General features: G+C 55.6%; 2 protein-coding genes across 2 annotated transcripts; one reads left to right on the top strand and one right to left on the bottom strand.

Annotated features, from left to right (window-relative positions):
* Nucleotides 1-6,495: 6,495 nt before the first annotated feature.
* Nucleotides 6,496-13,180, top strand: LOC122223571 (keratin, type II microfibrillar, component 7C). Its single transcript, XM_042944547.1, has 9 exons — nucleotides 6,496-6,879; nucleotides 8,443-8,651; nucleotides 9,713-9,773; nucleotides 9,904-9,999; nucleotides 10,586-10,750; nucleotides 11,025-11,150; nucleotides 11,404-11,624; nucleotides 12,307-12,338; nucleotides 12,818-13,180. Exons 1-9 carry the CDS (start codon nucleotides 6,496-6,498, stop codon nucleotides 13,003-13,005), a joined length of 1,482 nt encoding a protein of 493 aa, XP_042800481.1. The 3' UTR covers nucleotides 13,006-13,180.
* A 7,454-nt stretch (nucleotides 13,181-20,634) lies between these two features.
* LOC122223569 (keratin, type II cuticular Hb6) lies at nucleotides 20,635-26,839 on the bottom strand. Its single transcript, XM_042944546.1, has 9 exons — nucleotides 26,471-26,839; nucleotides 25,521-25,729; nucleotides 24,673-24,733; nucleotides 23,824-23,919; nucleotides 23,443-23,607; nucleotides 23,036-23,161; nucleotides 22,562-22,782; nucleotides 20,927-20,958; nucleotides 20,635-20,795 (listed from the first exon to the last, which is right to left on the bottom strand). Exons 1-9 carry the CDS (start codon nucleotides 26,837-26,839, stop codon nucleotides 20,635-20,637), a joined length of 1,440 nt encoding a protein of 479 aa, XP_042800480.1.
* Between the last annotated feature and the right edge of the window lie 233 nt (nucleotides 26,840-27,072).

Raw genomic sequence — 27,072 nt, 5'->3', positions numbered from 1 at the left:
GGAACCTGCTTCCAATTCTGTGTCTCCCTCTCTCTCTGCCCCTCCCCCGTTCGTGCTCTGTCTCTCTCGGTCTCAAAAATAAATAAACGTTAAAAAAAATTTTAAAAAAAACTGAAATTGTGCCATGACTTTAAAATGTCTTAAATTCTGGAATAAGATGAGTCTCATCATAGGAAGCGGTTGCAGACTATGAAATCTAGCCAAGACGTCTGTTCCGGGAACCGTAGCTGTGTACTAAACCACCCCGAAACTCAGCAGCTTTAACAACCAACATTTGTTGGGGTGCCTGGGTGGCTCGGTCGGTTAAGCGTCTGACTTTGCCTCAGGTCATGATCTCACAGTTCGTGAGTTCAAGCCTTGCGTCGGGCTCTGTGCCGACAGCTTGGAGCCTGGAGGCTGCTTCAGATTCTGTGTCTCCTTCTCTCTGTCTCTCCCCATCTCACACACACACACTCTCTCTCTCTCAAAATTTAAAAAAGTTTGTTTTACTCACACATCTGCAGCCTGGGCAGTGCTCGGCAGGAACAGCTCACTTTTCTGTCCCAGGGAGCTCCCGCATCCTCAGGTGGCACCTACAGACGCACGGTGTCCAGGGCAGTGGCCAGCCCTGCCCTCTGCTGCTCAGACCACACAAGAGGGAGAGCGACCGGTCACAGCCCCCTCGCTGCTTCTAGGGGACCAGTGCTGGCCAAGACACTCTCAGGGGTGTCAGGGCTCCGGGGACCCGAGACCCAGCCCTGTGAGGAGTGTTGAGGAAGAGGAGGCTGATTTGGAGTGGGGGGAAGAGCGGAGGGCACACATGAGGCAGCTGAACCGGCAGGCCGTGAGTGAGGACAGGGCTGATGTCATGGGGTGCCCAAAGAGGACAATCGGTGGGCTGAAGTGACGGGGGGCTCAGCTTCGGGCCCTACTTAAAAGCCACTCCCAGGGCTTTCCAACCTGCTCCATGGGACAGGGAAGCAGCTACCTGGCTGGGGTGGGCCCCCCCCGCCCCGGGGGGCGCAGTGGGACATCGCCCCCTGCAGGGTTCCCCGAGTCCAACAGCTCAGAAGCCTTGCCAAGAAGGAGGACTTTCAGGAGACAAACAGGAAGAAAACTTGGCCCAGAAACACTTATAATTAGCCCTTTCCTGTCTTCTCCCTGGAGCCCATCCAGCTGCATCACACCTGTATGACGTGCGGTCCATTTCACAAACCAAAACCCTGAGCTCTGAGGCTCAGAGAAACCCACAGGGCTGTGTGAGTCACCCACCCCACTGCTGCAGAAGCTCCTTAGAAGAGACGTGTCTGGACTGCCAGGACTGCCACACTGTTCCAGTAGAGGGCGCCCTACCCTGGCAGCAGAGGCCACCCAAAGCCCCTTTCCTCTGGGAAGCCTTCCCAGGTTAATGAGCACAAAGTGTGGCTTCCTCGGCTCTTCTTCCCTGCCTGGATTTTTCACGCTTCCAGCAGCTTCCCTGCGAGTACTCAGCACCCCATGGTGCACCCTCCCTGGCGGCCCGCAGCCACCACCCTCCATGTGTTAACTTCCTAACAGATCTGTATGCCAGGCTTCCCTCCCCCAGTTTATCCTATGCCTTGACAGTCTTAACTCGCTCAAAATCTGCTTCCAAGACACACGTGCCCGGGCACCAAAGGCCGAGCAGAAAGCATCCGACGGTTCCTCAGCCCTGTCCCCAGGCTGGCACAGCAAAGCCCTCCTAGCGCATCTCCTAGGCCCTCCCCCACTTTCTTTATCTTATCTTCAGTTGCGCTTTTGGACCTCTTGGGCAGAGGGGTAAGGCTGTGGCATGCTCCTGCTCTCGGCACGGCGTCCTTGCCGGCCCACAGAAGCCCCTCTCGGCTTTGTTCACCTCTTCCCTTCGTTCTGTACCCACCCCACCCCCTCCGTCCCTCTCCACATCACAGGCAATGCGTGTGATGCCCTCACATACATGCTCACGACTGGAAAGGAAGCAGCAGCGCATTCGGAGTGTGTCTGTTTGATCTACAGGAGCAGAATGGTTTTGACATGTTCTAACTCAACCCTGTGTGGTCTGTAAGTACGTCCGCTTCTAACTGCCTTAATCTGCCTTTACCCGCTGTCCCCTGTCACTGTCCAATCTATCATCCAGCTTGGCCCAGCTTCCTTCTGCTGCACACAAGGCCACTGCTCCTCTCGTCTTATTATTTCTATAGTTTATCAGTTGATTTTGTTTGGTTTTCTTTTTTTTTTTAAATTTTTTTAATGTTTATTTTTGAGAGACAGAGAGACAGAGACAGAACGCAAGCAGGGGAGGGGCAGAGAGAGAGGGAGACACAGAATCCGAAACAGGCTCTAGGCTCCGAGCTGTCAGCACAGAGCCCGACGCGGGGCTCGAACCCACAAACCATGAGATCAAGACCTGAGCGGAAGTCAGACGCTTAACCCACTAAGCCACCCAGGCGCCCCTTGTTTTCCCTGTAGCTGTGCAAACAATGCCAGTTCTCCTCTCATGCTGACACATATTTACTTTCTTGGCCAGGAACTCCCGTACGTTAAGCACGGCCTTGAGAGTAGGCATTCTTGCCCTGCCCCCAGTCTTACGGGAGTGTGCCTGAAGTTCATCCTTCAGTGTGACACCCTCCAAGCTCTCCCCGTATTCATCCGCTGCCCTGACCTTTCCCATAGCCTCCTTGGTTGCGCCAGCTCACGGAGAGCTCCTCCCTGGGCCGCTGAGACAAGACACACTCTGTCAATCGACCGTCCTTCGTGCACTGACCCGAAAAACTATTCTAAGTACTGTCCACGTAACTTGTGCCTGCTTACAAACCTACCCGACCAAGCAGTCAGCTCCTTAGGACAGGGATGTATATTAAACTCCTCTTTCTACCCTCAGGTACTTAGTACGTGTTTGATAAACACCTGTGGAGCACATAAGGGTGCCACGCTTCGTCAGCTCCAGCTCACGGGCCGGTGTGTTGTGAGTTCAAGGCCAGAAGACAAAACTGGAGGCAGCGAGGTCGGAGAACCAAGGCACAGGAGATCCCCCACGCCGGGTAGGAGGCGGGTGCACGCTCAGCCCCAGTGTCCCGTGTGCCGTCACACGCACCACTTCGTCGCATCTTCACAAGGCCCGGGAGGTCCATATTCCTAAAGAAATTGGCGGCTACGTGCATGAAGATATACCTTACACGTGTTCATCAAAGTGTTGTTTATCGAAACTCCATTAAGGGGAGGGGCACCTGGGTGGCTCAGTCGGTGGAGCGCCCAACTTCAGCTCAGGTCATGATCTCACAGTCTGTGGGTTCGAGCCCCGCATCAGGCTCACTGCTGCCAGCACGGAGCCTGCTTCGGATCCTCTGTCCCCCTCGCTCTCTGCCCCTCCCCTGCTCATGTTCCCCCACTCTCTCTCTCTCAAAAATAAATAAAACATTTTTTTTTTAAATCCATTAAGAAGGCTCGCTGATATGAAGGCAACAAGAAATGCCAACAGAACCAGTGGGCCAGACAGGCAGGTGACAGCCAGAAAACCCCAGTTATAAATAAGGACAAGGGGTTCTTACAATCCCAGGGAGGGAGGGAGGGAGGCCAGAATCAAAGGTCCAGAAGGACAGGGCAAGCAGTCACTCCAGGCAGCAGGGACCAGTCAGCCCCCAGGCCGACCCAAGCCAGCTGTGTGGGGAGCAGGCTCAGGGCACAGGCCTGGGTGACCCAACCAGCCTGGGGCTCGACCAGAGCCTTTATAGCCCACAGTTAGGGCCTGGAGCCCAGGTGGACGGAAGCAACCTGCTGGGCTGCTGTCCCTTTGTCGGCTTCCTGTCTAAGTCTGTTTTCAAGGGCTCACCCAGTTCGCAATTCTCTTTGTTCTCAGCCATTTACAAATAGGTGCTCTGATTAAAGCTTTCTGATGTGGCCGTGACTGCCTTGTAAAGCTGTTGGGCTGTTTTCTGCTTACCAAGAATGGTACTTCACAGCCGGTATAGACTATGCCTTGCAAGGGCCTGCTTAACCAAGACCAGTCACCTTGTTAGTATGGGATGAAGGTGCGGGTGGCGCCTTCCACCTCCAGGCACCCATTTAATCCCTCCCAGCCGGGCATGGATCTCTGTTCATATTTTACCAGTAAGGAAACTGGGGAACCATTACTTGCCCGGGGTCACAAAGCTAGTCAGCGGTAGAGCCGGGCTTCAGACCATGCCTTTCTATCTCCAGAGTCCACACTGGCATCATCTCCAGTCAGGACAGGGGTCTGGGCACACTCATGGCTCCCCCAGCCCAAGGAAGTGGGTGTGTCTACACTGAGACCCTCACTGAAGCGTGCAACTCGACACCAGCCCAGTGGGTCGTAACAGATGGCATGGGTCAGAGCGCAGAGGTGCAATCACCAGCACGGCAACAGAGAGTGCTTCCTGCGAGATTCAGCGCCTTGCCTCCCTCAGCGTTTTACCAAGAATTAAATCCCATGTAATCCTTGGGCATGCACTGAGAACCTTCCAGGTGCTCAGCACTTCCAGTTGAGACAAGAGGAGCGAAAGAGCGGGTTCTTCCTCGGATGTCTGGTAGATGTGTAACCCAGCCAACACTCAGCATGAAAGTACCCACCGGCCACGCCTCCCACAGAAGCGCTCCAAAATCCCACCACCAGCCACTCAGCTCCTCCCCAGGCCTTGCCTTCTTGGGTGTCTCTCACCCCAGAAGCCCCTACCCCACAGCCCATACCCGCAGAGCTCCCACTCCACACGCGAGAGTCTACGAAAATTTTTCCATAGGGCCCAAGAGGAGGGGCTGGAAGTAGGATACATTAAGATGTTACCCTGCCCCTGACAGATTTCCATAGCACCATCACCTGCCTTCCCAGAAAAGACGGGCCTTCCTTTACCCTGGGACATAAGTGACCCACCTGCCCTGAGAGGACTAAGGAGGGCAATAGGTGAGGAGGCCCTTTTGCATAGAGGGCTATTTTTAGCCCAGCCTGGGTCAGCATGTGCTTGTGGCTGGTCGGTAAACAGGTCCATCAAAGGAGCCATGCTCAAGTACAAAGGCAGTCAAGAATCTTGCTCTTGGAAGGGTTTATGAGCTCAGATCCACAGGTTTGAGGAACCTCCTGGCTTGGTCCCACTGTCCACCCACCAAAGCCATCAGTGGTCCTAGCCCAAAGCGTTGAGGGGGAAAATCATGAGAAATTGGCCATTGGGATGGCCACATGAGCCCCTCACTTCCTCTCATGGCGTGAGTCCTCGGAGGAGAGGAAGTGATGCCATTTCAGGACGCTGGTGACTTCCCTCCCCCCATCTCCAGCACCTTTCATCCTTCCTAGTGGGGGCTTACCCACCAATATTCATCATTCAGCTTCCCTGCTGACAACCTAAAGCGTCCCCGGAGCCCTGTATCAGATCCCAACTCAGTCTAAGCATCTCAGGACCTTCTCTCCACCTTTGGCTTCTCCTCCTTCCCCACTGGCCAACTGTTGCCACCCCTGTGCGCATGCCGCCCTCTCCCACCTCCAAATATCTCAGGCCTCTGCTGGATTCCCAGGACCTAGCAGGTGCACAGTTGGCACACATAAGAATTTTCTGAATGAATGAGAGAGTGCATGATTACACAGCCTGGCCTCCAAATCCAAGCCAGACTCCTTTCTCATCTCCTCCCAACCCTGCCCCCACCGCACCCCAGTCCTTCTTCAACCCACCTCCGGGTGGTCTTCCCTGATCAATCTCTATAGCTCTGGGTAATTCTACACTCCTACTCCTGCCCCCTAATCCCCCAGCAACAAGACCCAGAACTCCGAAGAACAGCCCCGGTTCTCTCGTGAACTCTCTGACTCAGTTTCTCCCATGTCCCAGCTGGTGTCCGGTGGCCCGTCTTCCTGGGAATACCCAAAGTGCAGAGACCACACTCCCTCCCAAACCTGTACCCCCACTGCCCTCCCTGACTAGGCTCTGGGTAGGAACAGGTCGGGAGAGACTGATATTGACAGTGGAGAAAGGGACACACTTTGGAGAGACAGAAGAACGCAAAGGAGCCTCCTAGAACAAGAAGTTGTTTGGGACACAGCCCGCTCCTTGGGGCACGCTAGCCATCCACCCTGAGGCCAGGTCATAGGTCCGAGGCCCATAGCCCAGTGATGACCCTTCCAGAAACGAGAGCAGGCTCCACCCCAGGTCCCTGCACCCATTCCCCGTAGTCAGAGCGTCGAGTCCAACTGATGCTTCCAGGACCCCTTCCCTTTCTCCGCTTCCAGTAGCAATGGGAGGGGGAGAGGCCATGAGGAAGCTTGTTAATAGCTTTGAAGATGAAACAGGCCTGTGGCTGTGGATTGTTGACACAGCTACACTGAAGAGGCAAGCCTGGTTGGCTCTTAAGAGGCCGGGGTGATGCCAAGCCAATAAAACACAGCTATTGTCTCTTTGCTGCCCCTTTTAATGCCAGCTGCCCCTGGTGCATAAAAGGGCCTGCCACAGCCCAGGGAGCACAAGCCTTTGGCTCTGTCCTCTGCCAACTTCTCCACTGCTCCCACACCTTCCTATCTCCAACATGACCTGTGGCTTCAGCTCCGTGGGCTGCGGATTCGGTCCCAGGAACTTCAGCTGCATGTCGGCCTGCGGGCCCCGGCCCGGCCGCTGCTGCATCACCGCCGCCCCCTACCGCGGCATCTCCTGCTACCGCGGCCTCACCGGCGGCTTCGGAAGCCACAGCGTCTGCGGCGGCTTCCGCGCCGGCTCCTGCGGCCGCACCTTCGGCTACCGCTCCGGCGGCGTGTGCGGTCCCAGCCCGCCCTGCATCACCACCGTGTCGGTCAACGAGAGCCTCCTCACGCCCCTCAACCTGGAGATCGACCCCAATGCGCAGTGCGTGAAGCACGAGGAGAAGGAGCAGATCAAGTGTCTCAACAGCAGGTTCGCTGCCTTCATCGACAAGGTGGGTGTCCTTGATCACACCGTCCCTGAACCCAAACCGTGGTCAAGACTCCAGCGGGGCACTGAGGAGGGAGTCCGAGGCAGGCCTTTGCCCACAGAAATCCCCAGCCAAGTCCAAAAGGGGAAGCAGTCACACCCCTAGGACACAGACAGAAAGACTAGAATCAGGAGCTGCCTATCTGATGGGGAAGACACATTGAAACCACGTAAGCAGAACTAGACACAGAAACTTTAGTGCTGAGAGAGAACATCTCCTCATGAGCACAGGGCTGCCAGGTGGGTAGTCAATGCGTTTGAGGTCAGATAGCCGTTTACGTGGGAAGGGGGTCCTCCCCACGCAATAGTGGAAGACTGCCTGGAAGGACGGTCGTAGATCACACAGAGCTGTTCCTCTGCTACCTGGTTATTTGGCTGCTGAGTCGGGGCCAGAGTGGTTTATCCAAGCCTTGGGGCTCAGGATCCAGGGGTGAACAACAATCCCCACTCTGTGGCCCTTATAGGGGGGCAGGCAGTATATGGTCTGGACGCAGTTGAACCCATCAGCAGATGTCAGTGTCTGGCTCAAGTCTGCAGCCATCTTCCCCATGAGGGGACGAGGGAGAACTCTCCAACTAGAAAGCAGTTCTGGGGCTGGGGAGGGCTCTCTGGAGCCAGGCTGGAAAGAAGTCACTCTACAGAGATGCTCACCAGGAAGGACCCAAAAAGTCTGGAAATCTTTTTCAACAGACTTTGAAACAGTCTGTTTCAACACGAAACACCAAGGACAGTACCGGAAAAGACTTAGCAGGGTTGTAGCAGTCTCGAGACAAAGGGATCTGAATGAGGAAATGGACCGGCCGGGCCAGCCTCGTGGCAGGGAGATGGAGGTGAAATTTACCCGAGGCCCAATAGTCTGATTATTCTAGCGAGAGAAGAGCCCTCTGTGGGGCAGAGTTTTGAGTCTTTCCTCTGCCATTGTGAGGTTTCAGGCAGTCAGGTTAACATCCCTGGGCCTTCAGTTCTGCACCTGTAAAACGGGAGGGTTGGAGTACAGAGCAGGCCTGCCCTCAAATCCCGGGTGACTATCATTCTAATGGCCTTGTTGTTGTAAGGTTTCAATGATTGGCACATACATTATTTTTCAACTTCTGCAGGCAGCCTTTCTAAAAAGGCCAGCCTGCCCATCTGCACGCCGACAACCACAGCTGCCCTGTGTAGTAGCTGTCCAGCCCGCAGGTGCCCAGGCTCACTAAACCCTTTAGTGAAGTGAGCATTAGCCTCCCACTCCGCAAAGAGGTTAGCTGCTGTGCCCGAGGACACGTGCAGCAGCAGAGTCTGGGCTCGGCATAGTTTAGCACATTCCGTGGCAGCCCGTAATGGCCCAGGAAAGACGGAAGCGGGCTCTCAGGAAGGACTTCCAGAGGAGCTGATGAAGCCCTGGTGTGGTTTTGACATTACACCGGCCGGGGAGGACTCTGGGTCTGAGAGTTGGGGGCCTGCAGGTGCTGGTGCTGGGATCCCCGCCTCTTGCCCCCCACCCCCATCCTGTAAGAAGAAATTCTCAGGCTCTGCCTCTGGGCGGCAGGTGCGCTTCCTGGAGCAGCAGAACAAGCTTCTGGAGACCAAGTGGCAGTTCTACCAGAACCGCAAGTGCTGCGAGAGCAACCTGGAGCCCCTGTTCGAGGGCTACATCGAGACGCTGAGGCGGGAGGCCGAGTGCGTGGAGGCCGACAGCGGGAGGCTGGCCTCGGAGCTCAACCACGTGCAGGAGGTGCTGGAGGGCTACAAGAAGAAGTGAGTGCTGGAAGGTGCTGGCTCAGGAAAGGGCTTGAAGGAAGCTCCCAGCGCAGGGAGCAGTGTCTGGGTCTGTGGCTGGGACTCTGCCTGAGGATGGGGAAGAATCTGTACCCTGTCCTTCCTGGAGGCACATGGGGCCTGCAGGTGGGTCCTGGCCCGCTGGGAGATGGAGTTCACCTGGCCTTCCCATATGCAGGTCAGGGAAGTGATATTTTCTCCCTTTTTCCATCTACCAGACACTTCTCTTACGACCCCAGAAAAATTAACACCCCCGGTGCCTTTGAATCTAGCCTTCAAGGTCCCGGACGTTGCTTCTCAGGTTTACTCCTTGACTCAACCAGCATTTTCTGAGTGCCTACCAGGTGCCAGGCAGACACCGAGAAGGGTGCAGGCAATCCAGGGGCAAGGCGTGGACACAGTGCCTGTCCTCGTGGGGCTTGCAGTCTGCTGGGAAGCAGGTCTGATACAGTCACGGCACAGGCCATCTGTCATAAAGTGTGACACAGGATACAGAGGGTGCACACTGGGTATTCTATAGGATGCTGGTTTCCAGGGGTGGCTAGTAGCACTCTCAGCCATGAACTTGCCAGACCGCCAAACTCCCTGCCTCTGGCTTGGAGCTGGCCTTGCCCACAGAGCAGGAGGAAGTGGCAGGCTTGACTGGTACTGGCTGAGCCCAGAAGGGGGAATGACTGAGAGGGGTTCCCATTATCTATAGCAAAGCCAGGGGCAGAAGAAAGGAAAATGGAGCCCTGGGTGAAAAAAATACTCCCCCACCCTCTGCACACACACTCATGCACGTGTGCACACACCAAGCTTCCAGATCCTGCCCTCCCCCCCATCCCCACCGAAAAGATCAGAGGTGATGTGAGAATGGGCACTTCAGTTCTCCAGTGTATCTCAGCAGGCCTGGACAGGCAGCCTGACTTCTTCTTGGTCCTGCCCCACATCTTCTGGAGGTGGAGGGACGAGCAGGGAGAGGGTCTAGGAATCAGGCATGCTTCATGGCCAAGTTGAGAGCTGCTCAGGCAGCGTCCTGTTCTTCCCTCCCACCTCAGGTATGAAGAAGAGGTAGCACTTCGGGCCACAGCGGAGAATGAGTTTGTGGCTCTAAAGAAGGTGAGTGCCAGAAGCCCAGCCCCACCCTGAGTCCCTGGCTGTCCCCTCCTCACTGCCCCGCCACATTGCCGCCAAGCCCTCAGAGCGCCCTGAGGACAGCTGGCCTCACAGCCCCTTGAACCCCACACAGGAGGTGGACTGCGCTTACCTCCGCAAGTCAGACCTGGAGGCCAACTCGGAGGCCCTGATCCAGGAGATCGACTTCCTGAGACGCCTGTACGAGGAGGTGAGGGAGCTCTCAGCTGTGGTGCGCATGCCCAACCCCCTGCCCAGCCCCCCAGAGGCCTGCTGACTTGGAAACCCAGGCTTGAGGCTGGAAGGTTGCAGGGGAGCAAGGAGAGGGAAGAAGGGAGGCAGAGGAATGGAGAACAAAAAGGGGACGGGATTAGTAAGGGGCAAGAGAGGGCAATCCCCAGGCCAGCCCACACAAAGCATCCCACAGCCTTAAGCTGTTTTCTCTGGCAACCAATAGCCTTCTTTTATAGACTTGGCCCAGCAGAATGTGAATGGGGCCTGACACAGGGTCTGGGCCCTGGGAAGCATCCACAGCATTCTGGCAGAGCGGGAAGCAGCCCAGGCTCACAGGGGCCTAAATGTCCCTGAAGCAAGCATTTGAAAAGTGGTTGCATCTTCCTCTAAAAGGAATTTCTTAACTGTACATAAAGTCCTACAATTTCATCAGAGGATTATCAGCTCCGCATAGGAGACTTTGGCTCCAAATAGGTCAAAGAAAGTACAGGCATCAGCATCAGCGAGTGACAAAAGGCACAGATAACTTGCTTCTGCTTCTTCCCCCACTCCTACCCCCGCAGGAGATCCGTGTTCTCCACGCCCACATCTCAGACACCTCGGTCATCGTCAAGATGGACAACAGCCGGGACCTGAACATGGACTGCATTGTGGCCGAGATCAAGGCTCAGTACGACGACATCGCCAGCCGCAGCCGGGCTGAGGCCGAGTCCTGGTACCGCAGCAAGGTGAGGGGCACAGGACACCTGTCTCTTAGACATGGCAGCACGAGGGAAGCCAAGTATTTATTAAGAAGGCCTCTTTTGTCTGGAGTTTCTGATCCCGTGGGATAGTAACAGAATGCCACACAGCTCTCAAGTTATAATTGCTGGGCAGGGCTGCCATGTATAGTTGCACAGGCTGAGCACTGTACAACCTCCCGACCATCTGTGGTGTCTGAATGGGAGGGAAACTGCATCCTGAGCTCAGGAGCACCTCTGCTTCCCCCCCCCCCCCCCCCAGTGCGAGGAGATGAAGGCCACGGTGATCCGGCACGGGGAGACCCTGCGCCGCACCAAGGAGGAGATCAACGAGCTGAACCGCATGATCCAGAGGCTGACCGCCGAGGTCGAGAATGCCAAGTGTCAGGTACGGGTCGCCTGGGGCCTCCCCAGGGCCACACAGGCAGTGTGTGCCCCGACTGGCTCTCACCATTCATGATCCAGCCCATTTGCATGGCTCATGTCCCTGGTTGTGGTCCCTCAGGGGGACTCCGTTAATGAAGGGGAGAGGCCTGTTCTTGGGGTGTCCCCAGCTGGGGGAGGGGAGAGACTGGACACATGAGGGAAATGGACCGAGACACCCAGGACCATAACCCACTCTGTTCTCTCCTGGGCCCCAGAACACCAAGCTGGAGACCGCGGTGACCCAGGCTGAGCAGCAGGGCGAGGCGGCCCTGAGCGACGCCCGCTGCAAGCTGGCCGAGCTGGAGGCCGCCCTGCAGAAGGCCAAGCAGGACATGGCCTGCCTGGTCAAGGAGTACCAGGAGGTGATGAACTCCAAGCTGGGCCTGGACATCGAGATCGCCACCTACAGGCGGCTGCTGGAGGGCGAGGAGCAGAGGTGAGGCCCAACCCAGCTGCCCCAGGAATTACACTTGCCTAGATCTGCCCACCTTTGATTCCTCCATATCCCAGTCTCAGTCCCAAGAACTGACCCCAAGCTAGACTCTGGGGTCTTGGAATCCCAAGTTTCAAAGGACTGGATCTTGGACATAGCATCCAGAGAGAAAAATGAAGGTCAAGTGTCACTGTGAGGTCTAGAGTCCCAGAGAACCCAGGTCCAGAACCAAGATACCCACTCTCTCAGTTTAGAACATCCTCAAATTTTTCCATCCTCAAGTCTTTCAAGATCCACTCATTGCCTGGTTTCTAAGAGGTTACCTTGCTCAAGGGTGGAGTTGCAGGCCAAAGTGTGACACTGGCCTCATGCGACTGCCCAAGAGAACCTTCCCTTTCCTAAAGCTGGACCCATCCAAGTATGCCATGTATGGTTGTACAGGCTATGCACTGCACAAAGGCAGCCACCTGAAGAGCAAATAAGAGCTGAAATCCAGCCCATGCTCTGCTTGCCAAATAGTGTGGCCTGGCATTGCTGAAACTGCCAGAAAGATACTTTTTAAAAGGTATACAAGGGCATAAATATAGACCAAAAATAGACCTGAGATGATCCCTTCCCGCCTAGAGGAAATTTGAGGATCTCATCCTGACTTTTCTCTTTCCTTTCTTACCTTTTCTCCACTCAGGCTGTGTGAAGGTGTTGGAGCTGTGAATGTCTGTAAGTATCTTGAGCCCTGAAAAGGAAAATTTCCTGTTGGCAACAAGAATTCTCTGGCTGTGAGCATATAGAAACACTGCGGGGAGCGTTTCCATTAATTCCCTCAGTAAATGGTAGTAGGTTGGTCATGCAGCAGGAGCGGCTAAGGTTAGCCTGCAGGAAGAACTGGCCAGCATACATGGGGTAGGCGAATAACAGGTCACTGCAGAACGGAACCTGAGATGTCACTCAATACAACCGCCACCTTGTATAGGTGAGGAAGCCGAGGACCAGAAAAAGGAAGGGACTTGCCCAAGTCGCAAAGCAGAACGAGTCTCAGAACTCAGGGCTCCTGGCTCTCCGACGAAGGTTCCTTCCATGCAGCTGAAGGCCCTTTGTGTCCTTCCCTTGAGGGTTAGGCAGATCAGAGAGGCCGAAGGAAGGTGGCCAGATGGGGTGGCCACCAGCAAGAACTCCCGACTGTGCCCTTGTGTCCACAGGCGTCAGCAGCTCCCGGGGCGGGGTCGTCTGTGGGGACCTCTGCGTGTCCGGCTCCCGGCCTGTGACCGGCAGCGCGTGCAACGCCCCCTGCAGCGGGAACCTGGCGGTGAGCACCGGAATGTGTGCGCCCTGCGGCCAGCTCAACACCACCTGTGGAGGGGGTTCCTGCGGGCTGGGGAGGTGTTAGGCATCCCCAAGAGAGAGCCAGAGAAGCCCCTCCTGCCTGCCAGATGTGCCCCTGCCTCCACCTCCAGCTGAGAACAGCGGTGCCTCGGTAGCTCTTCCCCTCGTGTTCTGAGAATACACCATGCGCCTCTTTCCCATCAGCCACTCCTCTGCTCGTACTTGTCCTACTGGAGGGGGCTGCTGCCTGGGAATGGACCCTTCCCTTCTGCTGTGTTGGCCTCTGGCCCCTCCCAGGGAGAAGGGCTCTCCTTCCCTGGCAGGAGCACTGCTGGAGGCCTCCCCTGCCTCTCTGGTCTCTTGTCTCCTGTTTTTCCCAATAAACTGGAGGACCTGCTTTCTGTGCTGTGGTATCTTGCTTTCTTGGCCTGAGCCCATGTCCACTGACCGGTGAGCACCCCGGCCCCACGGGCCTTTGAAGACTGGGGCAGATCTGAGCTGTCTCAGGGCCTGGACACCTGCAGGGCCCGTCCCCAGACAGTGGCATCCTCCCCTGGCCAGGTAGTTTGGGACTTCTTCTTCTGACTGGCTCTGAAGGGAACCAAAGGAGGTCATGGTGTCGGCTGGAAGGCAGTTGGGGCAGTTGGTTCTAGCCTCCTTGCCCCTCACATACACCCCACTTTCTTGGTACACCCTCACTCTCTCCCCTCCCCACCACCATGACCACCCACCCACACAGCACAGCAGCAACCACCTCAGGTGGCCGCCCTGTGTCAGTTTGGACCCCACCCCACCCCATTCCCACTGCTGCCCATCAAACAAGGAGAGATAAGACCCCTGACACCCACCTCTTGCCCATCCTTCCCACCCACCCCCCCATACACACACCTCTTCAGCACCTGGGACAGCCTCCTCAAAAGCCCCGTAGCTGGTAAGAGCATACCATCTACTCGTTTCCTCAGCTCCCCTCCACACTACTCTCATCCTCAGATACCTCAGAGCTTCAATCCTAAGGCTGAGAGGGCTCCTCTGTCCCCCGCATGGCCTGATCTCTCCTGTTCTCCATTCAGGAAGAGTGGAGGAGTTCTCAGGAGGAAAAGCTTGAGAGGCCTCTAACCTCATTCAGGAAGAGCCAGGCCTGGAATAGCCTTCCTCAGACCCCAGCCCTCCTGTGCAGTCTACTTCCTTCTCACTGACCCTCTTCATTTGTCCCTTTGCCCCAGCTGTCCCCAGCCCCCATGCTGGCCACTCTTCCTCCAGGCCCTGCTCCTTCCCACCCATCTCCTCAAGCTGTCCTACGAGGACCCGCTACCTTCCCTCACTCCCTCCTGGAATCCCTGGGGCCCTCTCGGTTCCTCACCCAAGCCCCCTAGGTTCCCTGTGGCCCTCTGTCCCTCCCCATTCCTGAGCCCTGAGTCTCAGGCCCTCCACTACCTTCTTCTGCCTGTTCTGCCTTGTTTCAGGCCCTCAGCTGCTCCCAGGCCGAACCTCTCCCTGGCTCATATCCCTCACCCAGACAACCTTGCCCTTGAACTTTCAGGTGCCTTGGGGCCCTTCTCTCACCTCTCGGCACACACTGCCTGGGCAATGACATCAGTCTCTGGCCTGCAGTTACCACCACAGTTAATGGCCTCCTTGATTAAAATCCCCCGGCTGCACTTCCGAGTCCGGATGACTCTCCCGATGCCCGACCTCACTCCCCAGCTTCAGACCCACTTGCCCCAGTTCCTACAAGACATCTCCACTTGGCAGTTCTGGAGACTCTTCTAAGCCAACAGACCTTCGGACTGAACTCACTATTCGCTCTCTGCCCACCAGAGCCTCCTCTTGTGTCCCCTGTCAAGATCATTAACACACTTGCCCAGACCTATAATCTCCCCATGCCTGCATTCTCACCTTCAAAACCAACCAACCCCCAAGTGCTTTAATTTTCTATCTCCTAAGTACCCCTCTAAACCATCCCTTTCCTCTCTCTCTGCTGCCACCACCCACATTCCAGGCCCCCACCATCCTGGCTCGAGTGCCGGTCTTCTTGCCTCCCAGCCCACACCCCACAGCAGCCAGAGGTCTTTATAAAACACAAGTCTGACCTTTCAGTGGGTCCCCATTGCCCTCAGGATGAAGTCTAGACTCCTGAACACAGCACACCAGTCCTATATATCTGGCTTTGACTGATCTCAGCTCCTCTCCCCCACTCCCTGTCGCCCCTGCCTTCCTCCCTGCCTCTGGCTCAGGATGCCTTGAACACATGTCAAGTGAAGGCTGGCCCAGGGGCTGTGCAAAGGCCTTTCCAGTTCTGACTTTCTTGCGCAGTGACTCTGAACTCTGCTCTGGGATCATAACACTCCCTCTCCAGGGACTTACGGAGGATACTATAAGGACTGCCAGCCTTGAGATGTCATCCAGGTGCCCCAGAGGATCCCAGAGAGACCCCATGCCTCTGGACGGGATGTGCCTTCCTTCCACCCTGCCAGTTCAAGGCACCAGGCAGGACTGACGCTGCATACTCTCCGTCTATTAGAGCCTCCTTTCCTGGGTCCCTGAGCCCCACCTCCTCCATCACAACTGCCACCTCTCCAACAACAACAGGTACAGCCACAAAGAGGCCTGGGCCTTGGTACTAGGAGCAAAGGAGAAGCATAGTTGGAGGAACATTAGCCAGGGAAAGCTGGCTACCTCCTGAAGGAAGTAATATTGAAGCCGAGACCTAAAGAAAGAGCCAGAGTTTGTTTATTCAATCAACAAATAACTATAGAGCATCTAATATGTACCAAGGACTGTTATACAAGCCAGGGTTCATGGAAGTGATGGAAATAATCACAGATGCCTGTCCTCCAGGAAGCTTACATCTTACGGCAAGAAAGTAAACATAAGTAAGGAGTTAACCAGGAGGAAGAGATGTGCTCCAGACAAGGGAAGAGCATGGAAAAATCCAGGAACTCTAATAAGTCCTAAGGCTGGTGGGGAGGAGGAGGACCGCTCTCCAGTGTCATCAGAAAGCTTAAGATGAGCCCTTCCTGTCTATACTTTTCCTTCACGGCCCACTCCTACCCCCACCCCCAACTCCACCCCAGAAAAGCTTTGCCCGCGATCATTCCTCATTCCTACTTCCTTCCAGGCACTTTTCACATCATCTTGCAGAGGTAGATGGCATGGGCCAATTCCAGGCTTCACAGAGAGCCCTGTGCCTCCTTTCTGGAAAGTCTGCATTGACTGCGAGGAACATGAGCTACCTGGATGTCAGACCCTTGTGGGCTGACAAGCCTGAGGTAAGGCCAGCTGTGGTAGTGATCATACCCAGAGTCACAGTCCCTCAGCGTCTGTCTGGCCCTGCCCAGCAGCGGGAGTGAGTGCTCATTCAGTTATCACCCCAAAACATGGAGAAACTGAGGTTCCAGAAGCTGAAAAGCCTTGACCACGCACTCTTGGTGACTAAACCAGGACGGGAACCCCCAAAATTCCAGACTTTCCACACCCAGCCTTTTTCTTTTTTTTTTTTTAAATGTTTATTTTTTGAGAGAGAGGGGGTGTGTGTGTGAGCAGGGGAGGGGCAGAGAGAGAGGGAGACCCAGAATCTGAAGCAGAATCTGAGCTGTCAGCACAGAGCCCGACGCGGGGCTCGAACTCACATACTATGAGATCATGACCTGAGCCCAAGTTGGACGCTTAATCAACTGAGCCACCCAGGTGCCCTGCAATACCCAGGTTTTTCAACAACCCTACCCTGCCTCCTGCTGTTTACAGGCTCGAAATGCTGTGCCATTATGATACCACAGTAACAGTAATAACAATAATGATGGCAGCTGTCAAGTATCAATTATGTGCCACACTGCACTCTAAACTTTTATTTGCGTGGTCTCACTGAATCCTCTTGTGGTGGCTGTCTTCAGAAATGGCCCCCAGCTATTCCTCCCCACTCTGTACGTGCTACTCACTCCCCATCAATCCTCATTGCCCCTCCCCCGGATCTGGGCGGGGCCTCTGACTGCTTTGACCGATAGAATGTGGTGGAAGTGGCACTCTTGGGTTTCTGCACCCAGACCTTATGAGGATTGGCAGCATGTGGAGGAGGACAGAGGCTCCTGGCCATCAGCCCCAGCTGAGCTCTCGGCCAGTGGCCAGTGCCACATATCAACCACATGAGTGAAGCCACTTGGACCTCCCCGAGCGCCCAGCCAATAATATGAAACAGAAGAATCATCCAGGGTTCATCCCAGGGACCATCAGAAATATTGTTGTTTTAAGCCACTAAGTGTGGGGATACTTTGTGAACAGCCATAGATAAGTGAAGAAGAAATCCGTACCTGGAAGGAGGGTGCTACCACGAGAAAACCTAAGACCTGTAACATTGTCAAACCAGGAGATAGAAACTTCACAGAAAGTCAAAAGCTTGTTTTTCAGAGAACTGTTTCTCCCTAATCAGCTACTGTGTCTTTTCTGTCCCCACTAACAAATACGCTAGCTGTCTCTGCAGAAGCCTAGACTCAAGATCAACTCATATGGTTCCTGCCCATGAACAGGCAAAGCCCTGCATTCCTTACCAGAGACAATGAACCCATCTGGTTTATACCCGCTCTCGGACCATGCCCACAGTCCCTGCTCCTTGTCCTGAAATAACCTCTTACATTAGGGGCTGAATTTTGCCTCCTTCTGATGCTAAGAGTCCACCCCCAAGTGAACATGGGATGTATGTTACATGCATGTTTGCTCAGGGAGCACGCTCGATCTGTTTTCATGAATAGTCATAAGTTTCCCTGCCTTTCCATTAATATATATATATATATATATACATATATATATATAACCTCAACTCCTATGATTGTAAAAAACTTGTTCTCTCCCCCTTCACCAAGGTCGATTGGAGGCTTGCCGTCATCCTGTCTCTTCATTTGGCTGCCTCTTGAATAAACCTTGTCCTTTCTGCATACTCAACGTCTCAATGATCGGCTTTGCTGCACGTCGGACAAACAAACCTGGGTTCGGTCATGACTGGTTCTGGGACCAGGCATCAGGCATAGTCTGAATGTCCTCCAGGAGACCATTAGAGAAAGCTGGATGGACAATGAAGAAGTTATTACTAGATGCTGTAAAAGGTGACCCATATCATGTAGTGGTGACAAGTTTGGCAGTACTATTGCCTGTGGTGACAAGGAAGGTACAAAGGACATCTATGGAGCTGGGGATCTGGCCAGGGTTTCCAGGTAGAATGACCAAGGTGCCTAGCTGCCTACAATAAAACACAAGAGGACAGAGATGGACTGTGGAGGGAAATGTTCGGCTTTTTAACACAACTCAGAAGGAGAGTCTTTCCAGTCAGCAAAAGGTTCTCAAAGTAAGAAATGGCTGCAGAACAAAGATCAAATTCAAAGCCCTGCCAGTAAACCATGCCCTCAAGCAAAAGCCAGATGAACACTGGCTGTTAGATCATTTGCTGAGATCTCAAAAAGATTTAATTCATGGCCTCTTAGACTCACTCTGTGGACCAAAAGTTTTCTAAGCATCTGAAAGGCGCCATCAGAGATATTCTGTCTACTAAGGAACAGGGCTTCCAAGAATCTTCGGTATTGTCCTAAAGCATTGTGACTCTCAGTCTAAGGTTGAGAGGAGCCTATCTCAAAGAGATTTATGGGGATAGCTTCTGTCCAGCAAATTCTGATACACCAAAAACAACATTTTTAAGTTTTTTTTAATGTTTATTTATTTTTGAGACAGAGCATGAGCAGAGGAGGGGCAGAGAGAGAGAGGGAGACACAGAATCCAAAGCTGGCTCCAGGCTCCGAGCTGTCAGCACAGAGCCCGACGTGGGGCTTGGACTCACAGACTGCAGGATCATGACCTGAGCAAAAGTCAGACGCTTAACCTACTGAGCCACCCAGGCACCCCAGAAACATTTTTAAAAGAACTACAGCCGTTCTCACGAAAAGAAATAGAGATAGTTCAAGATGAAAACAGGCCTCTGGTCTCCAACCTCCTATAGACAGGAAGCAGGCTAAGAAAACATGAGCCACTTGTCATGGAAAAGAAAGAGCGATCCAGAAAACGGAGCCAAGATCCCAAAGGATAGAGCCAAGAACAGAGGAGGACCACTTCCAGAGAGCAAAAGTGGCACTAATGACACTCTACAACGGAAGGAGGTAGCAGGGCCTGGCTGACCATACTTGGAATTGCTAAGAACCAGTGACTTCTCAGTGCCCCCAATTTTTCCTCCCTCTAAATGGGAGTGCCCACTGTGGCTATCCTACCCCCATCTCACCGTTGCAGGACAGGTGTGTGGTAGACATAAAAACTCTTAATTCACAGGTCTTCAGATAGAGATAAACCATAATGGGGGGGGGGGGGTTGGTGCTGCAACCAAGGAACCATGTCCCAAGAGCCTTGTGCATACCTGGATCTGATCCAAATAGTGAGATCCTGAACTTCAAGCTGATGTCATGACCTGATGAAACTTTGGGGGATCTTGGGAGGGAAAGAAAGGGAAGCTCGGACTGTGGAAGCAGTTTGACCTAAGTCACACATCTGGGAAATGGCAGAGGCAGGACGCTGAATCAGAAGCCTAGTCTGACTCCAACCCCAGTGCCCTTTCTCTCCCCCACACTGCTTGTCTCACACTCCTTCCTTCTGTTCTCATCTTCACACCTTTCCTCATGCTCTTTCCTCTCCGGGAATGCCCCTGGGGGGGGGGGTGGGGGGCAAAATCACCCTGGTGGAGAACTCCTACGGCATACGTGGCCATTTCTAGAGACATGTTGGGTTGTCACAATGGATGGGGGTGGGGGAGTGCACCCGGCATCTAGCGGGTAGAGACCAGTGAAGCTGCTAAGCACCTTGCAATGTTCAAGACGGCCCCCCAACAAAGAGCGCTCCAGCCCCAAATGTCAATATTGTTGAAGCTGAGAAATCGTGGTCTAGAGAAATCCATGACCACATGTGATTCCCTGCATCGCTGGGTCTTCTTCTGTGTCTCCAAGGCTTGCGTCGCTCAGGATCAGAGGGGAGTACCCAGTGCCAGTAGTAACTAAGTGGCTGGAGGGGTCCTGAGGAAATCTCTGGCAGGGAGCTCCTATCACAGGACAGCCCTGGCACTTTGAAAACTCTGAGGCACCGGGTTTGATACGCTACAGTTAGTTTATTGGAAACACAGAGTGAAACGAAGACAAAGGGGCTGGCAGTTACGTCGCTGGGTTTTCAGAAGCTTCTGCAGGCAGCCCTGCAAGGAGATGCTCTTCCCTCCCACGGCCATGGGCCTCACAGAGTTACAGGAAAACCACCGTCAGTGTTCCCCACCTCCCTTCCACAGGATCCAGCGCACTGGCAGATTCCCAGGAAGTGGAGACAGGGAGAGTCTAGGGCCTGCCCTGTCCCCGCAAGCTTAGGTGAGGGAGTCGGGCAGGACGAATGAATCCAGCAAACAACACAGAAGGCAGAAGAAAGGATGAATCCTCAAGATGATAAATCCACTACTAGGAAAGGCTACGGAAAGAAGCCAAGGTGCCGCCCCAGGTGCATAGGGCTCAGGGCTCCCGGGGGGGTGGCGCGCAGAGGGAGCACCCAGGGAGGACGTGCCGAGGGTGCACATCTGGCGACTGGTTGTTGGGGGCGGGCAGCTGGCGGTCGTGGGGCAGCGGCGGGGCGATCGGGGTCGGGCCGGGCGGAGAGGGACGTGGCTGCGCGCTTGAAGGGGCGCCGCGGCCTCTTAGCACTTCTTACAGCCCACACTGCAGGCCCCGCACGAGTTGGTGCCCACCACCACGTTACCGCTGCAGGGGGCGCTGCAGACGCGGCTGGTGACAGCAGGGGCAGCACCTGAGGCGCAGAGATCGCCACAGACGACGCCACCGCGGGAGCTGCTGACACCTGCATGGGAGGGGGAGGAGAACGCATCAGGCATGGCCACGGCCAGGCTGCTTGGGGGTCGCGAACACGTCCCTCCCAGAAGGCTTGGGGCCCCCCTGACGGGAGCAGGCAGGAAGGGAAGAGCTACTTACAGACATTCACAGCGCCGACGCCCTCGCACAGCCTGTTGGGAAAGGAAAAGAGAGAGGTCGGTGCCATGGGCCAGAGGCGACAGCGAGGTCCATGCCCTCCTTCTGGGCACTTGTTTTGGGGAAGGGGCTATAAACGCGCCAATCGGGAAGCCCAGCCGCCACGAGGGCTCCGGAGACAGAATGCCCAGTGCGCCTGGCTGGCTAGCAACCTCAGATTTGCCCTGCCCTCCAATCCACCTGCCTCCTGATCGGGAGTGTCTACTCCTAGATCCCCTGTGAGGGTGGAATCCAGGGACCCGCGTAAGGGCTCCGTGCCTGCCACGTGGTGAGCAGTTCAGACCTGTCGGCTGCTATGATTGCTGTTGGTTCCGATTGACTTGTAAACGCATTCGAGGAAGTGCAGATTTAAGTTCCTAAATCTGGTCTGACTGCGGTCACTAGAACGTGGGCCTCAAGAGGGCAGAACATTTTGTCTTGTCTTTTCCCCACTGAAGAATCGACAGTGCCTAACAGTGTTTGGCCAATAAACAACTGTCGCATGAATGAATGGGATTTTAGGGCCCATTTAGAACAGGCTGTCTCCATGAGCTCCTTCATTTGACGGGTGGAGAAAGCGAGGCCCAGGGAGAGGAAATAACCGGTGATAGAGGCAAGGCTATAATTTTGGCCACCTAATTCCACTCAACCCTCATTCCCTTCCCACACAACGCAACTCCTTAAGGTAAGGGAACGGGAGTCCCTCTGGTTGCACCATGGCAAAGGGTTGACAAAGTCAGCTTCAGGTGTGGGGAGAATTTGCAGTCCACCACCTACTCACTCCATGCCCAGGGTTCATAGATGACCCACACCAAAGCTTCTGAGTTCCCCGCTTCCACGAGCCCTATGTGGTGGAGGGCTGGACTTCTCAGTTTCCAAAGCTAACGCCAGGCCTTCCAAACTCAATCCTGAGATACTCTTCACTGTGGAATTGTCCACTAATGAAACTTCCCTGACCAACCAAGGGGCAACATTCTAGGAGTGTTGTATACATAGGAGATGGTCAGCTGCCCTCCAGCCCTGCCACCTCCAACACTAGCAAAAAGCAAAAATGCCCAGAGCAGGACACCGCTGCCTCAAGGGACATGCCCCTGCTATCTGTCCACCTTCCGCCCCACCTACTGCAATGGATGACCACTTAGGGCGGCCCACTGTGCTTACGATACATAACTGTGAGTTGATAAAATCCCCCATTGAGTCAGTCATTACAGGATAAATATGAACTCCCGAATGGGGCCAAGGCCAGCCTTGAGACAAAAGCTAAATGCTGGATTATGTGCAACCAAGGCCAGGAGGGGAAAGACACGTTCAAGAGAGGGTGGCTGAAAGCCCAGACTAGGATTCTCGGGAAAACAATTACTAGGGCCTGACTCCTGGCTCTGAAAGGCAGATTTGCAAAAATACCAATCTCATATGAGCACATAAGTGGGCATGACTGACTCAAAGGAGGCTAGAAACAAACTGAAAGGACTTTCTCAAATTACCTGTAAAGATGCAGGATGGGGAGATTTGGAAATGGGAGTCCAGTGATGCCAGAGGGCACATGGCACGTTGGGAACCCAGGCAGGGCTGGGAGAGAAAATAGGCTATTGTACCCACCTCTGCTCCTCGCCCTCCAGCAGCCGCCTGTAGGTGGCGATCTCGATGTCCAGGCCCAGCTTGGAGTTCATCACCTCCTGGTACTCCTTGACCAGGCAGGCCATGTCCTGCTTGGCCTTCTGCAGGGCGGCCTCCAGCTCGGCCAGCTTGCAGCGGGCGTCGCTCAGGGCCGCCTCGCCCTGCTGCTCAGCCTGGGTCACCGCAGTCTCCAGCTTGGTGTTCTGGGGCCCAGGAGAGAACAGAATGGGTTATGGTCCTGGGTGTCTCGGTCCATTTCCCTCATGTGTCCAGTCTCTCCCCTCCCCCAGCTGGGGACACCCCAAGAACAGGCCTCTCCCCTTCATTAACGGAGTCCCCCTGAGGGACCACAACCAGGGACATGAGCCATGCAAATGGGCTGGATCATGAATGGTGAGAGCCAGTCGGGGCACACACTGCCTGTGTGGCCCTGGGGAGGCCCCAGGCGACCCATACCTGACACTTGGCATTCTCGACCTCGGCGGTCAGCCTCTGGATCATGCGGTTCAGCTCGTTGATCTCCTCCTTGGTGCGGCGCAGGGTCTCCCCGTGCCGGATCACCGTGGCCTTCATCTCCTCGCACTGGGGGGGGAGGGGGGGGCGGGGGGAAACAGAGGTGCTCCTGAGCTCTGGATGCAGTTTCCCTCCCATTCAGACACCACAGATGGTCGGGAGGTTGTACAGTGCTCAGCCTGTGCAACTATACATGGCAGCCCTGCCCAGCGATTATAACTTGAGAGCTGTGTGGCATTCTGTTACTATCCCACGGGATCAGAAACTCCAGACAAAAGAGGCATTCTTAATAAATACTTGGCTTCCCTCGTGCTGCCATGTCTAAGAGACAGGTGTCCTGTGCCCCTCACCTTGCTGCGGTACCAGGACTCGGCCTCAGCCCGGCTGCGGCTGGCGATGTCGTCGTACTGAGCCTTGATCTCGGCCACAATGCAGTCCATGTTCAGGTCCCGGCTGTTGTCCATCTTGACGATGACCGAGGTGTCTGAGATGTGGGCATTGAGAACGCGGATCTCCTGCAGATGGTGGGGAACCTGTTTACACCCCAGCCTCACCCACCACAGTGTGGACCCAGTCATCTCAGCCCTTACCTGGTCTCTACCCCAGCTCCCACTACAGCCTCATGGACTGCAGCCGCCCACCCAACCCAAATCCCTGGCCAATCAGTCCCAGGCCCCAGCCCCCTTTTCTAGGCTGGCTGCTTCTTTTCGACCTGGACCATGGCCCCTCACCTCCTCATACAGGCGCCGCAGGAAGTCGATCTCCTCGATCAGGGCCTCCGCGTTGGCCTCCAGATCTGACTTGCGGAGGTAGGCACAGTCCACATCCTGGAAAAATGGGGCGTCTGTGAGCTCAGAGGACCCAGGTGCTCATTACCCCAAACACTCCCCTCTCTTCTCTCCCATTCATGGAGGCCAAGGGAAAGGACTCCTACTGTTCTATTCCCATGCCGTCGCCATACTTTCTGACCTGCCTGGGGTGGGCTTTGCAACCTCCTGCCCTTCTGAGAACAAACTCCTTTGTGCCTGAGATGGGCCGCCAGCCTTTCTCTCCTCTTATGGTCCCAGCTCTGCTTCTTACCCTCCCTATCCCAACAAGCCTGCCAGACTGACTCCTTGCTCGCCACCTCGACCCCTCCCTGTCCCCTGGCAGTCCTCCAAGACCACCTGGTCACTCCGGGTTCAGCTCCATCCTCCCCAATACCCGGGGACCGGGCCCCTCCTGTTGGTCAGACTTCCCCCAGTGCTAGATAGGACGCTGTCCCTCAACAGAGAGACTGGAGCTGCCCTGCCTCCATGGGGTCCCCGCCAGAGACCACAACTTTAAAGCACAGTGGGACATGCGCCGGTCAGCCCAGCCATCCCTCGCCCCAGGGCAGGGTGCTAATGCACAGTCCAAGGTTCTTGCCCTTCATCGGCGACCCGAATGAGCCTTCCATGACCTGACCCCTGGGATTTCCCAGCCCGATTGGGCCAGGTCGTGTGCCCCACGTGGAGGTTGAGACCCTCTGGGTCTCCCCAGGAAGAGTCTGTCATTCCGAGATCCCTGGTGTCTGTGCTTCCGGATCCCACGTCACTCACCTTCTTCAGAGCCACAAATTCATTCTCAGCTGTTGCTCTCAGAGAGACTTCCTCCTCATACCTGAGGCAAAAGAGGGCAGAGAGGGAGGTCAGGGAAGGGCGGGTCTCACCAGAAGCCGTCTCCCTTTCATATCAGTGGAGGGGGCAGTATTAGTGAGCTCCCAACAGCTGGAACACAGCAAATCTGCTGGCTCCGTTCTGTCTGGTTGGATCTGGAACGGGTCTAGGATCCTGTCTCGACTTTAAATTGAGGGGTCCAGAGAGCTAAGGTATGGACCTCCCAGCCCCGTTCCCACAGCTGCTGTGAGGTCACCTTAGGAGGCACATAAGGACTCAACCCCAGCCCCATGCTAGGAGAGGACAGTGTCACCTCTGGGGCACGGCAGCCCCAGCCTCCCCTCATCTGGCTGTCCAACCTGGCTCAGGTGTGGGGGCCTATGACACCCGTCCCCCATCGGCACTCAGCACCCCAGGCAGTGGCACCCGGGGCCCCAGGGCCTGTCAGTCCCGAACCACCAGACGCTCAGGTGCTACAGGTGGGAAAACTGAGAGGTCAGTCAGCAGGAGGCAGCCAGGGAGCCTGCAGAAACCTCCTCCCCACGGGGCCTGGGGGACAGCCTCCGAGAAGGGAAGGCTGAGTAGGGGACAGAGAGGTCTCCTGGGGGCATCCCGGCCCCACCCTGAGGCAGGCATCTGGGCAAGAGTGGCGCAGCTGAGATGACCCTGCCGCGCAAGTCCCCGGCCTGCATGGCCCCTCGTCCTTCTGGAAAATTCTTCTCAAGTCTAACCCAACGGGCTCTAAGCCAAGTCCATCTCCTGTGCCCAGCGTCACTCCGGGCCGCACTCACTTCTTCTTGTAGCCCTCCAGCACCTCCTGCACGTGGTTGAGCTCCGAGGCCAGCCTCCCGCTGTCGGCCTCCACGCACTCGGCCTCCCGCCTCAGCGTCTCGATGTAGCCCTCGAACAGGGGCTCCAGGTTGCTCTCGCAGCACTTGCGGTTCTGGTAGAACTGCCACTTGGTCTCCAGAAGCTTGTTCTGCTGCTCCAGGAAGCGCACCTGCATTCAGGGTGTGGGGAGGGGTCAGACGGCTCTTGGTGTCCCGAAGCCAATTTGGGGTGGGGCTGGGGTGATTGCTTTAGGGGCAAACTCCCAACCCCGGAGCTCAGCAGAGCTTGGCAGAGATGGGCAGTGGGAGACAAGGTGACTCCTGGATTTCCCTCCTGTGATCTCTGTCTGGATTTTCTCACTCAGGGATGGGAGCAAGGGGCTGGGCAAGGTCAGCGTCTGCTCTCAGGTAAAGGGAGTTCTCCAGACCTGGTGAGTCCAGGTGGCATGTGTATTCTGGAGGCAGGTAGAGGTCTCCGGTTGGCCTCTGGCTCCCCCTGTCTCAGTGCCCAGCCTGAGTGCTGAGCATGGGTGGGCTACAGGAAGGGTGTGATCAAGGACAGCCACCCACTGGCTCACCCTGCGGGCCTCTTCCTATTTCTTGTGTCCATTTTGGTGTCTGTGTGTGTGCATGTTCTGCCCTCTTCCTCTGACAGGCCAGTTCCAAGCCTGTCCTTGTGTCTCCGTGGGGACCTGCCTGTCTGGACAGAGGTTGCGTATAATGGCAACACTATCAAATCAGGAGCCTCCGCTCTGTATCCTGATGTCCTTGGTCCTCATGTGGCCTGGGTGTGTGTCCATTTCGTCCATGAGAGCGGGAGCTCACCTGGACCTCCTGTCTCTTGCCCCTGACTGTCTTCAGCCTAGCCCAGGAATGGAGGGCTCAGGAAGGGTGTGATCAAGGACACCCACCTTGTCGATGAAGGCAGCGAACCTGCTGTTGAGACACTTGATCTGCTCCTTCTCCTCGTGCTTCACGCACTGCGCATTGGGGTCGATCTCCAGGTTGAGGGGCGTGAGGAGGCTCTCGTTGACGGACACGCTGGTGATGCAGGGCGGGCTGGGACCGCACACGCCGCCGGAGCGGTAGCCGAAGGTGCGGCCGCAGGAGCCGGCGCGGAAGCCGCCGCAGACGCTGTGGCTTCCGAAGCCGCCGGTGAGGCCGCGGTAGCAGGAGATGCCGCGGTAGGGGGCGGCGGTGATGCAGCAGCGGCCGGGCCGGGGCCCGCAGGCCGACATGCAGCTGAAGGCGCGGCCAGCACAGTAAGATCCACAAGTCATGGTGCTTCTTGGGGCAAAGGAGGCTCTAAGGAGGGAGACGTACTAATGGAGGGTACGGTGACTGAAGTGTTCAGGTCTTGGACATCTTTGGGCCCTTTATATATGCGGGGAGCCTACTGCGTCCACGAGTTAGGAGCAATTAGATGTCTTTATTGGCTTGGGTTGTTTAGCTGCTTTGGCTCCTCCCTTATGTGCTTAATTGAGGGCCAGATGCGGCCAGATGTTTATGGCCT

The sequence above is a fragment of the Panthera leo genome, chromosome B4 (genome assembly GCF_018350215.1).
Source record: "Panthera leo isolate Ple1 chromosome B4, P.leo_Ple1_pat1.1, whole genome shotgun sequence".
NCBI lineage: Eukaryota > Metazoa > Chordata > Mammalia > Carnivora > Felidae > Panthera > Panthera leo.
Note: the sequence above shows the minus strand (reverse complement) of the source record. Positions and strands in the feature narration are given on the sequence as shown.

Coding starts and splice junctions, on each gene's coding strand:
- LOC122223571 (XM_042944547.1), top strand. CDS start 6,496: ATGACCTGTGGCTTCAGCTCCGTGGGCTGCGGATTCGGTCCCAGGAAC. Junction 8,652..9,712: donor CTGGAGGGCTACAAGAAGAA/GTGAGTGCTGGA, acceptor CTCCCACCTCAG/GTATGAAGAAGAGGTAGCAC. Junction 9,774..9,903: donor AGTTTGTGGCTCTAAAGAAG/GTGAGTGCCAGA, acceptor AACCCCACACAG/GAGGTGGACTGCGCTTACCT.
- LOC122223569 (XM_042944546.1), bottom strand. CDS start 26,839: ATGACTTGTGGATCTTACTGTGCTGGCCGCGCCTTCAGCTGCATGTCG. Junction 22,783..23,035: donor TCGAGAATGCCAAGTGTCAG/GTATGGGTCGCC, acceptor CCTGGGCCCCAG/AACACCAAGCTGGAGACTGC. Junction 20,796..20,926: donor CGTCGGCGCTGTGAATGTCT/GTAAGTAGCTCT, acceptor CCTCCCATGCAG/GTGTCAGCAGCTCCCGCGGT.